Here is a 12,010-nt window from a genome sequence, read left to right as displayed (position 1 = left end):
TTTAAATGAGAGAAATTACATAAATGTGTAAGAAAATACAATTTTGGATACTTATAAATGGGACGAATAAGGATAAAATGATGGTTTTAATTTTTAATTTTTTAAATTTTTAAATGATAGAGAAATTAGGGAAGGGGAAAAGTGATGGATTGTCGTTTTGTCGGGCTTGTTTGGAAGTAAGAATAGTGTTAAACCCATCAAAGGTAAATAAGCCGCCACGTATTTTATTATAATCCACAAAAGCCAAACTGCCACCAGACAGCTTTTTTTTTTTTTCACTAATTAAATAATAATAATAATTAAACTTATATTATAATATATATTTTCAGTGATTATAGCTTAAATTTCTACTGAGTTTCCAAATTTCTATATTAAAACTTTCTCAGAAGTGACTTGATTTAAGCCCAAATTAATTTAATTAAGTCCTTAATGATCTATTTATTTATTTAAAAATATATTATTTAATTAAAATTTTGATTTAACTAAAAACTTTTAGCCCCAGTTACAATCTACTATATTTAATTAGGTCCCATGTAATTAATTAAATAATAATTAGTTTGCCACTAAGCTGTGACTTAGTGACAAAATCACAGAATAAACTTATAATTGTTTAATGTGATTAAATATATGATTTGAATAAATCATATTTATTATTAATTATAATTAATATTTTAATTATTATAAAGTGAGTCAATTAATATTTTTACCATCAATTTAAATTATTAATTATATTAATAAAGTAAATTAACATATAGTCATAAATCACATTTAATTTTCTAAAAATATATATTTCCAAATTTACATATATTTTTCTTCATGAAAAAGCTAGGCATATGTAAATTAAAAAAAAAAAAGTAATAAAACCGAGTAAAAAATCTGAATAGAAATACGGAAATTAAAACGGAATAAAAAAATACGGACAAAAATTGTGACGGAGACGGCGCTGTTACAAGGCGGTTAAAGGGAATACCACGCTGCTATGCTCCGTTACTTTCTTACACTTTTACCGTTGACTTTTATAGCGGTGCACCAAACTTCCACGCACCGCCATATGCGTCCTAAACCGTGATGCAGATACACGCAAAAGTCCGGTATCATTAAATCTCAACCGTCTAAACTTCTTTACGTAAATCCCAAGACATCAAATCGACCGCTAGCGTATAAAAACACATGGCACTCCATATCTCCGCGTAGCACTAGATTATTTACCGCTCATCGTATGCATTCAGAGTCGTTTTAAGTATCCTGACTCCACCGTCATTCAGCGTTTTCTGGTTTTCGTCGTTGTGCTGAGGGGACACGTTTCTGAAATCAAATAGAACGATATTTATCAGATCCAGAGGAAAGGCGAGATAGTGAAAAGCGTCAATGCGGTTGATACGTATAGAGGCAGAGAGATATCAGAGATCGAGCAATTGATTGACAAAGAGATAAACAGTGAGATAAATGGATGTGGAGAGATCGTCGCTATGCAATTGCGTCGTGAATTTCTTGTTGGAGGAAAACTATCTATTGACGGCGTTCGAGCTCCTCCACGAGCTACTTGATGACGGCCGCGACGTCCACGCCATCCGCCTTAAGGAGTTCTTCTCTGATACTTCCCAGTTTCCTCCCGATCAGATCTCTCGCTTCAATACCCTTCGAGGTCCGTTTCTTTTCTTTCTTCCTTCCTATCTGTACACATCTTTTTATTGTTTATTCATTAGGTGATTGTTGTCTTGGTCGAACATTTGCCTATTTACCATTTATGCTTTTAATTATTTTTTTATTTCAGAGGAGTGAATTACAAAATTCTCTTAATTTTCCGCTGATTTGCTTGCTCTTTTCTCTAACCAAGCGCGTATTACGATCTTTACCTGTGATCCGAAATTGATTCAAGATGTCGCTTCTATAAAATGGTCCTTGAGTGCTACTTTGGATATAGCAACTAACAACTCTTTTGCTTGTACTTCTCCAAAATATATATAAAAAATAAATTGGTGTTTGAGAGAGTGCAGCTCAAATTTCCTAAAAAGCAAAGAAATCAAAATTTTAAAATTAAATACTGTTTGAGATTGTAGTGGAGATAACAAGGATTTGTGTTGAGCTTGGGGATGAATTTCCTGGCTTAGAGAGTCGAGCAATTCATTTGTGGTAGGATCCAGTTTGGACAAATGATATTCGAGATGTCCCTATACATCTAGAACATGGAAAAATGGAAGTTGTTAAGAGAATTTTCTGGCTATAATCACAGTGACGTGTGTATACCTTTTACTGCTATTTTAACTTCCCTGTAAGGGGTTAAAAGCAAATTTACTTCATTGCATGCTTATATGTGGTCATTATTAAAAATGCTGTGCTGTCATTTGAATATACTCTGTTAGACTTCTTTATACCAGCTGAAGTAGAGGTAAATCCACAGCCACTATGATATATGAATCACCTCAATGTAGGAAATTGTGTACAATGGAGATTGATGAAGAAGCAAAAGAGGTAGGGATAGGATACGATTTTCGTTTCCAACATAAAAGAATAGATTTAACAGGATTGTTTCTGGTTCTTCACTGATTGACAACTATGGAAGTGTAAACAAGAGCAATTTGTTTAGGATCAAAGGTAATTGAGAATGCTTGGTGAAACAAATAATATGGCTTCTTTAGTAATCATGGCAAGTAAGTTATATAGAATATTTGGAGAATGGTATCTGTCTTGTGGATATACTGACCAAGAAAAGGAAGTAAGGAACATAGATATTTTTTTCCTTTTCAATTGGAATAAGCGACCAGCAAGGAAAAACTTATATTATTTTGGAATTTGCTGCGGTCTACATGCAGAACTGTGGTGGAACCTTTTTTTTTTTTTTTAAGAACATTTACAGTGTTTTTTCTTTTTCCAATGAACCAATCAGAGCTTGGTTGAGCTATTTTTTAATGTATTTTCCTCTGTGTATCTTATACTATTCTACATGCACAATTTTGGTGAGGTCTTTTTCAGCAACATTTTCAGTTTTATCATTCCAACGAACCAATCAAAGTATAGTTGAGGTGTTTTCTGAGAGTAGAGCTTAGTTTAGCTGTTTTCTCGATACTGTGGATTTATTTATTATCTTATGTTTCTTTTATAGATTACGGGAATCTTTCTGCCGTGTTTATTATAATCAGTTTTAATCAATTTCAGACCTAGGTGCCTTTATTTCTTTGATTCAAAGATACTGTTCTTATCTTTCCCTCCCCCCCCTCCTTTGTTTCGGGGGGATTTTAAGTTGAGTGTATGATTTAGTCCAAGCCTCAGTGACTATTTGGTCAGGAGTGATTTTTTTTTTTTTCCCTTTTATTGTTGAACACTTCAGCACCCTGGATTCAGAGCACAACTAATATATTCTGTATAATTTTATTTTAAAAAAATATCTTCTGTATAATTGCTTCTGAAATGCAGTTGTAGACCCCCAGAGTTTGCTTGAAGAGAAAGAAGCAATTGAAGAGAAACTAGCAATTAGCGAATATGAGCTTCGCTTAGCTCAGGAGGACATTACAAGGTTGAAAGCTGAACTAGAGAAGAAAACAGATTTCCCTGTGGATAAGTTGAATGGTAATTTTTGTTATATGTAAATTATTTGCTATTCTTGCTTCTTTTATGGGTCATTCTAAATGAGCAATTCAAAATTGTAAAGTTTGCAAATGCCCTACATTCAATCTAAAATAAGAACACTGGACTGTCGAGGCTTCAAGTGATGCTAACAAAATGTACGGGTGAACCATTAATAAAACTTATATGGTCTATTCTTTATATAACTGTATCTGTACATATAATAAAGTCCAGTTCTCGTTACAATGTTATAGAATTCATAATGTTATTTGACTGAGTTCTTTGTTTCTAACCATGTTGCATTTTAGTGACTAATATATTGACCAATTTGTGATGCAAAATATAGTTGTTGGTGAATTTTAGCATTTATTCTTATTATATTTACTCTCTTCATGTGGTTGCTGGCACACTAGTAACTATTTACATGCTTATCATATGATCACTTCCAGACCCAAATGCAGAAAATTTTATAAGCCATGGTCCAGAATTTCAAAGGCAGAAAAGAGATGGTTCCTATTCTGATTTGGGGCCTTTGAAGAATCATGAACGCAGAGATCTGAACTGTGCTGTAAAAGAATATTTGATTATAGCAGGATACCGGCTAACTGCAATGACATTTTATGAAGAGGTATATTAGACTTACAAATGCATAATTTGATTTTGTTCTTGTTCCTGAATCCTGACATAATTGTTTATTTCCTTAGAATTCTTGGTCATTGAAATTGGTGGCTTTCCTTAGAATATTTGATTATAGCAGGATTCCTCTTATTACTCAAAGGAGCTTTTCAGTGATGAGGACCAAGGTAGTGACACATGATACCTGCAAAAAAGCTCCACATTTGAAACCTTCTTAACAAAGATAAATTCTGATTTAACTAGGTTAAACTTGAGCCTGAAGACCACCTCGAAACATTAAATGATGTGTCTAATGTGTGAAGAGACTTTCTGTTGGCACTGCAAACCAGGATTTTGTCATTTGCAAAAAGCTGGGGGATTGTGTTCTCTCTTTCACCACCTGCTGGCCCTTGGAGCAAATTTAGATTCCCAGCTCTTGCAATTGTACTGTTAAGAGCCTCCATTAACTAGAAGTCAGGGAGGTTTTCTCCTTGCCTCAGGCTTTTCAAAACTCTGAAGTGTCTTGTGCATCCCTCATTGACCAGGAATGCAAAAGAGGAAGAAGATATGAAAACCCTAATCATCGCCACCATCTATCCCAAAGCCATGTCTTTTCTACAGATATCCTAAAGATATGATCATATGCCTTCTCCATGTTGAGTTTGGAATCAGGCCTTTTTCTCCGTTCTTCGACAATAATCCACAATTTCGTTGGTCAAGGAAACTAGTATATGACTTTGATGCTTACTTATTTGCTGCCATGGGGTCTGTTTGTATACATTTCATTCTTAATGTGTTGTGACATTGAAAATATTGTAATAAGTGATCAATGGCTTTGATCTCAGGTTACCGATCAGAACTTAGATGTTTGGCAGGATTCTCCTGCATGTGTGCCAGATGCCTTACGACATTACTATTATCAGTATCTTTCATCCACTTCCCAGGCTGCTGAGGTACTTTCTTATACAAATGCGGTTTAAGAGTCACATTATTGTTTCTTAAATAAAATTAGACAGATATTCATAGTTGAATCAAATATCTAGGGCAGAAAAAACTATTGTTGAACCTTTTCTTTTTCTTTTTTTCCTTCTGTTTCTATCTTTTCTTGATGTTGAATGTTTTGGCAGGCTTTCTCTCAATGTATAGCAACGGGATAACAATTAATCTTACTCATTTCTTTTAAATAATTATTGTTTCTAATTTTTGAATTTATACTTCTTTGTATCTTTCTCTGGAATATTTATATTGGCAGTGTCTAATTTGTTAATACATGTTCCCTGACATTTCTTTAAAATTGAACCCACCAAAATCTGCATTGGCAGTGGACAGATATTTTTACATTTTGAATTTCTTGTAATGGTAATGGTTATCGTGCTGCAGGAAAAAATTGCCATGCTCAAAGAGAAAGAGTCCTTACAGAAAGCAAATGAGGGGCTAAATCATGAAAAGGAGTTCTTGCTTAAGAGTAGAGATTTAGCTGATGGTCAAATCATTGCATTAACTAAATCCTTAGAAACACTTCAGAAGGATATCAAGGACAGAGAAAAGCTGGTTCTTCTCTCTTATTACCCTGCATTTTTTGGAGTTGCTGCTGTATTCACAAATTCATATATAAGAGTGCACAAACAGAAATTTTTTGTTCCTTCAGGTACAAGATTTGAAGCAGGCCTTGGAACGCCAAAGAAAAGAACTAAATGATTGTAGATCTGAAATTACTGCACTGAAAATGCACATTGAGGGATCTCGTTCTGGGCGAAATCTGGTGGCGGCTGAGGTTGACTCTGCTCATTCCCAGTCCTTCAAGAAATACAATGAAGAGATAAGATCCTTGCAGATGGAAATAGAAAGATTAAGGGCTAAAAATGCAACAACTTGTGATTCTGTGGATTCTGAATATCCTCATAAGGAGTCTGTGCAAACAGAAGAGAAAACTGTTGATATAGATGAAGTTAAAACTATAATTTCTTATCCTGCTGATGCAACCAGAGTATTAGACAGTGAAGAAGCTGGGTCATTGGTTACTCAAGTATTTGATGAGAGTTTAAGTAAACCTGAGGAAGTTTCAAGCATGTTGGGAAGTCCTTCAAATGAGTATATTTCGTTTGAAAATGGTGAAAGTGTCTCGAAGAAAGATCCTGAGCCTGTAATGGAAGATAGTGGCTTACATCTAAAGTTGGAAACTACCAACAGTGAAGCTGCTTCAGAGAAAATGGCAAGTTTATGTATTGTTTTAGAACATCATATTAGTTCCCTCCAAGGTCCTCTAGTTTTTGTGTCTGGGGATTGCATACAAATGGGTCTGTGCTGCTTATGAATATATTGATCGTTGTGCCTGTGAAATTCAATGGTGGCACTTTCTTGTAGATAATAGTATAACATCAGAAACTTGTGTCATTTCGTCTTTTTTTTCCTTCTATTTCCTTTTCCTTGCTATCTATGCAATGGAAATTTATTATGGTAATATCTGACTTACTTTTATGCTTTGACAGGGTTTAGGAACTATTCAGATCCTTGCAGATGCTTTGCCCAAGATTGTACCTTACGTTTTGATCAACCATCGGGAGGTCCACTTTTGATGTCTCTCTCCCTTTAACAAAAACATAAAATATTTAAGTTTTGGTTTGATGGTATTTGTGTTATTTCTGTGCAGGAGCTTCTTCCCCTCATGATGTGCGCAATTGAGCGCCATCCAGATAGCGGGACACGAGACTCCTTGACTCATACGTTGTTTAACTTGATTAAACGCCCAGATGAACAGCAGAGGCAAATCATAATGGATGTGGGTTTACTGTATGAAGTGTTTCATTCAAGTTTAGTGATGACTCTTTCTTTTAACATAATAATGTTCTTTTCCATTTCAGGCATGTGTTAACCTTGCTAGAAATGTAGGAGAGATGAGAACAGAAACAGAATTGCTGCCCCAATGTTGGGAACAAGTGAGTTTAATTCTTTTCTTTGTAAATGACTTCCAATCCTTGTATCAAATCACCTTTTTAAGATTGAGGTTTCATTTTCATTCTTGTCATCAATTGCAGATAAATCACATGTATGAGGAGCGTAGGCTACTTGTTGCTCAATCCTGTGGAGAGCTTGCAGAATTTGTCCGACCGGAGATACGTGATTCTCTTATTTTATCTATTGTGCAGCAACTGATAGAAGATTCTGCAACTGTTGTTCGAGAGGCTGCTGCTCATAATCTGGCTTTGTTGCTTCCGCTCTTTCCAAACACGGACAAATATTTCAAGGTCAGCCTCACTAAATATGCTTCGAGGCAATCATGGAGAAGAATTCTGACTTGACAGATTTGGCTACAATGTAAGCTCTAGAACAGGCTGGTGACAAATGGTCTAGGGAATGGAGCTTTTCCTGTTGGCATAATATGATGACATAGAGTCTAGAAGAATAAAATGGTTAAAAAGTGAGTTTCTTCAAGGCCTCATTCTGTTTATTGATAGGTTGAGGAGTTGCTGTTCCAGTTGGTCTGTGATCCCTCTGGAGTGGTGGTAGAAACTACATTGAAAAAACTACTTCCTGCAGTAATTAAGTGGGGAAACAAATTAGATCACATTCAGAGGATTTTACTTTCTCATATTCTAAGCTCTGCTCAGGTACTGCTTGTTTCATCCAATTTATGATCCTTTTTGGGATGAGTAATTTCCAATGATTCTTGCCCACTGATTTCTCACCATGATAATTTTCAGCGTTGTCCGCCTCTTTCGGGTGTTGAAGGATCTGTGGAGTCACATTTTCGTGTCCTAGGTGAACGAGAGCGATGGAACATAGATATCTTATTAAGGATGTTGGTGGAATTGCTCCCCTTCGTGCACCAGACAGCAATTGAGACATGCCCCTTTTCTTCAGCTGTAGAGTCGAAGGAGACCATGTTTTCCAGCTCCATACTTCAATTATATTCTGGGTATTTCTTAAAATAATTATTTATTTTAGTTTCAATTTCCTTTCTTTTCATGTTATAGATAGGCTTTTAGCTTGAGATGAAGTTGTTATAAGGATTGAAAGAGTGCTTGTTCCTGCACTTATATCTGAGGTATCTTAATGTCTTGCTAGGGGCCATGTCGAATGGCCTGGATTCGAGTGGATGCATGTCGACTGCCTTCCTGATTTGATACAGCTATCGTGCTTGTTACCTCAGAAAGAAGATAATTTAAGGAATCGAACAACAAAGGTTTCATCGACTGATTGGTGTTTCTATTGTCTGGGACACGTGTGTTTTTGTCTTTTGTTTATTATTTTGAAGATAGTACCCATTACTTACTGTGGTGTTGCAGTTCTTATTGGCTGTATCTGAGCATTTTGGAGATTCCTATCTGACACACATAATGCTACCAGTATTCTTGGTAGCAGTTGGCGATGATGCTGATATGACGTTCTTACCAAATACAGTTCATCCAAGAATAAAAGGTATTATAAATTCACAGGTTCTTCAGCTAAATTGTCCTCATTGCATGGTTACTAATTGTTGCTTGACTGCAGGCTTGAGACCAAGAACTGCTGTCAGTGAGAGACTCGCTACTATGTGTGTCCTACCCCTTCTCTTAGCAGGTGTCCTTGGCACGCCCAGTAAGCGTGAACAGTTAACAAACTACTTGAGAAAACTATTAGTTGAAGGCAATGGAAAGGATAATCAGGCTTCCAAACACAGTACAGAGATTGCTGATGCAGTCCGTTTCCTTTGGTTTGTATATTAAATATCTTCCAGCACTACTTATATGTAATTTATTCTTTACTGATGGGCTTTGTCCTTAATGTAGCACATTTGAAGTACATCATAGTATGATATTCAATATTTTGTGGGAAATGGTTGTTAGCTCAAACATGGAATTGAAAATCAACGCAGCCAATTTGTTCAAAGTTATTGTAAGCTTTTGACATCTTCAATTTGTTTATTTCATTTTCTCCTTGTGTCAAGACTTAAGCTACTTCATTTGTTTGAGTTGTCACAGGTGCCATACATTGACGCAAAAATTGCTTCTACCCATGTTTTGCCTGCTCTTGTTACCCTTGGCTCTGACCAAAACCTGAATGTAAAGTATGCAAGCATAGATGCATTTGGACCGGTGGCTCAACACTTTAAAAATGAAATGGTGTGGCTTTTTGGTTCTTAAATGTTTATATTAGCAGCTCTCTTTTGATGAATTATATGTATGGTCTGGGTAGAGATGTGATTGTGTAGCTGATTAAATTGCACATCAAGCAGATTGTTGATAAAATACGTGTTCAAATGGATGCTTTCCTTGAAGATGGATCTCATGAAGCTACTGTTGCCGTGGTCCGAGCATTGTTAGTAGCTATTCCACATACGACAGAGAAACTTAGGGATTATATCCTCAAAATTTTTGAAAATTACTTGGAAATTGTTAAATAAATTCTGTTTTTAGCCACATTAATATTCTGTCAATGGCCGCCAATGATAAGTCATTTTCTGTTTATTTCTTTAACAATGATATACATCTTTTGTCCAAGATTTTCCAACTTTCAGCAAGTCCTAGTTCTGCAAGTGATGTGATGCGGAGGCGCGAGAGAGCTAATGCATTCTGTGAAGCAATTCGTGCTCTTGACGCTACAGGTTTGACTTTTTCATGATCCTCACTAGTCTTATGCCTTCTAAATTTTTAACACAAAAGGACGCCCAACCTTTCTTGCTGTCCCTTTCACCTCTTTTGATGTATTTCTGAGTATTAACAAACATCATTTCGAGGTTTATTATTATGTTTTAGATGATAATATTACTAATGACAGCAAAAACACTCCAGTTGTAGCTATACCATCTATGGTGAATGTGGTTCTGAAACTTTTTATAGGTTCGTCTTGTTTTCTGATGACTGGATTCTGCTTGCAGATCTTTCTCCAACTAGCATCCGGGAATTCCTTCTTCCTGCCATACAAAACCTTTTGAAAGACCCCGATGCGGTGGACCCCGCTCACAAGGAAGCCTTAGAAATAATAACAAAGGAAAGATCCGGCGGAACTTTTGAGGCTATCAGTAAGGCGATGGGAGCTCATCTCGGGCTTGCATCATCAGTGACCAGTCTCTTCGGCGAAGGCGGACTTCTAGGGAAGAAAGAAAGTGCAGAGTCGACAGTGGAGCCAGCTGAAACCCCAGAGATGGTTCCCCTACCTCCACCCGCTGAAGACACTAGATTCAGGCGTATCATGAGGGGAAACTTTACTGACATGCTCAGGGGTAAGGACTCGAGATGAAAACACAACATAACTTGTTTTCTATGGAGTAAAGACATTGGATAATGCTTTCTAGCATCCCATTTATGAAATTGCTGAGCCCGATCCAAGATTTTTTTTCATTTTTTTTTTTACATAATTCTTTTTTTTTTCCCCAAGCGCTTCATGTAACAGGAAAAATAAGAAACAAAAGAAATGGCGGCATTGCTGCTCTGTTGTTGATTTATAGTTAGTGGCTGCAAGTGAATCGTCTCCATGGTTCTTTGCTGAAAGATTCTTGATAGTGTTCTGCAATTCCAGAAATCTTCATGAGCAGGTTAATGGTTCTTTTTTAAGTATTTTTTACAAGGTTATTTTCTGTTTAAATACTTATTACTTAAATATGTAAAACAATATGTTTATATTAGCAACAGATTTTTTTTTTTATTTTTTTTTTTAATTTAAAAATCTTCCATATTTTTTCATATATTAAATATTAGGTATATAAGAAATATTTAAAAAAAAAAGAAAAGCTGTTTATATATATGTATTATTGATTAATAATTAACGAAAATATATAAATTTCTAGTGGAGAAAATAATCTTCTATAAGTCCAAAACTGGTCCTGGAATTCAACAGCGAATATTCCACCATTAACTAAAAAAAAAAAGGAAAAAGAAAAAACGTTGTTAAGATGAGTTGATCACATTTTTTTGAAGAACCCTACTAATTTAATTACAATTTTATGATTCCATTTCTGGGATGCTGTCTCCTCCGCAGTCTCAAAGGACACTTCCGCTCTCACAGCCACAAAAACTCACAATGTACAAAATAATATTTTATTCTCAATCTGACTCAACAATGGCGTCTCTTTCTCCCCTTTTCTAGTTTCTAACAACGACATCATATCACACTACGAAACCACATTCATCAATCAACGCTAACAGAATCACCTGGTCAACACAAAGAAGACAGAGAAGAAGAAGAAGACCAAATGACTCCACTTGGGTCTGCTCTCGTTCCTGCAACTTGCTCCTTCTCCTTCTTCTTTCCCTCGTCAGCTCAAAAGCTCCCTAAAAGCTCACAGACCCACCAACAGCTTCCCAAGATTTGCGTCGCTGCGAGCTCCGGCGACGGCCAGCTACTGACGAGTGATGAACCAGCGGTTGCTGAAAGGACGAGCTTCGGATTGAGGAGCTTGATTAAGACTTTCTGGGTGGATGTGGAGAGAGCGGAAGGCAGGGCGCTGAATGTGAAGCTCAATGCGGCGGTGGGGATGGAGTGGGAGAAGGTGGAAAATGTGGGAGTTAGAGTTGAGCTGAGTAATGGATGTGTTGGGTGGGGAGAGGTGGCGGTGCCGCCTGACGTTAATGGGTCTGGAAATCAAGCAACGGCGTTGGTGAACGTGAAGGAGGCTTGTGATTTTTTGAGGCAGACTTCGCCCATGACACTGAATTTGGTTCTTGCGGAGATTGATCGGATTCTTCCCGGCCTTCAATTTGCTTCTGTGAGTATAAAATGTACACACACACACACACACGCCTATATCATGAATTGATGAATGCATATCTATATATATGTATGTATGTAATCTGTAGAGTGATTAGATATCTATATGGTAATTCATTAAATGAATTAGTTTAATGCGTGTTGA

At 36.3% G+C, this 12,010-nt stretch overlaps 2 protein-coding genes across 4 annotated transcripts in view; both read left to right on the top strand.

Annotated features, from left to right (window-relative positions):
* The first annotated feature begins 1,260 nt into the window (after window positions 1–1,260).
* LOC110807482 (HEAT repeat-containing protein) lies at window positions 1,261–10,712 on the top strand. Its single transcript, XM_088211128.1, has 20 exons — window positions 1,261–1,645; window positions 3,415–3,567; window positions 4,014–4,192; window positions 5,025–5,132; window positions 5,560–5,730; window positions 5,828–6,391; window positions 6,669–6,743; window positions 6,830–6,958; window positions 7,041–7,115; window positions 7,215–7,424; window positions 7,635–7,787; window positions 7,881–8,095; window positions 8,245–8,362; window positions 8,466–8,598; window positions 8,671–8,872; window positions 8,949–9,054; window positions 9,141–9,281; window positions 9,395–9,520; window positions 9,649–9,763; window positions 10,037–10,712. The coding sequence occupies exons 1-20, from the start codon at window positions 1,447–1,449 to the stop codon at window positions 10,396–10,398; spliced, it is 3,534 nt and encodes a 1,177-aa protein (XP_088067254.1). The 5' UTR covers window positions 1,261–1,446; the 3' UTR covers window positions 10,399–10,712.
* LOC110807466 (L-Ala-D/L-amino acid epimerase-like) overlaps window positions 10,553–12,010 on the top strand; it is a 23,187-nt gene continuing 21,729 nt past the window's right edge. For all 3 annotated transcript variants that reach the window (XM_088211254.1, XM_088211218.1, XM_022032600.2), the window contains exons 1-2: window positions 10,553–10,693; window positions 11,137–11,863. In XM_088211254.1, coding sequence (XP_088067380.1) covers window positions 11,351–11,863 — 513 coding nt within the window. In that variant the 5' untranslated portion in view covers window positions 10,553–10,693; window positions 11,137–11,350. The remainder of the gene's footprint in view (window positions 10,694–11,136; window positions 11,864–12,010) is intronic.

Source organism: Carica papaya, chromosome 1 (genome assembly GCF_054855325.1).
Source record: "Carica papaya isolate Zhongbai chromosome 1, ASM5485532v1, whole genome shotgun sequence".
NCBI classification, from domain to species: Eukaryota; Viridiplantae; Streptophyta; class Magnoliopsida; order Brassicales; family Caricaceae; genus Carica; species Carica papaya.
The sequence above is the reverse complement of the archived record's forward strand: the minus strand, read 5'-3'. Positions and strand labels throughout refer to the sequence as shown.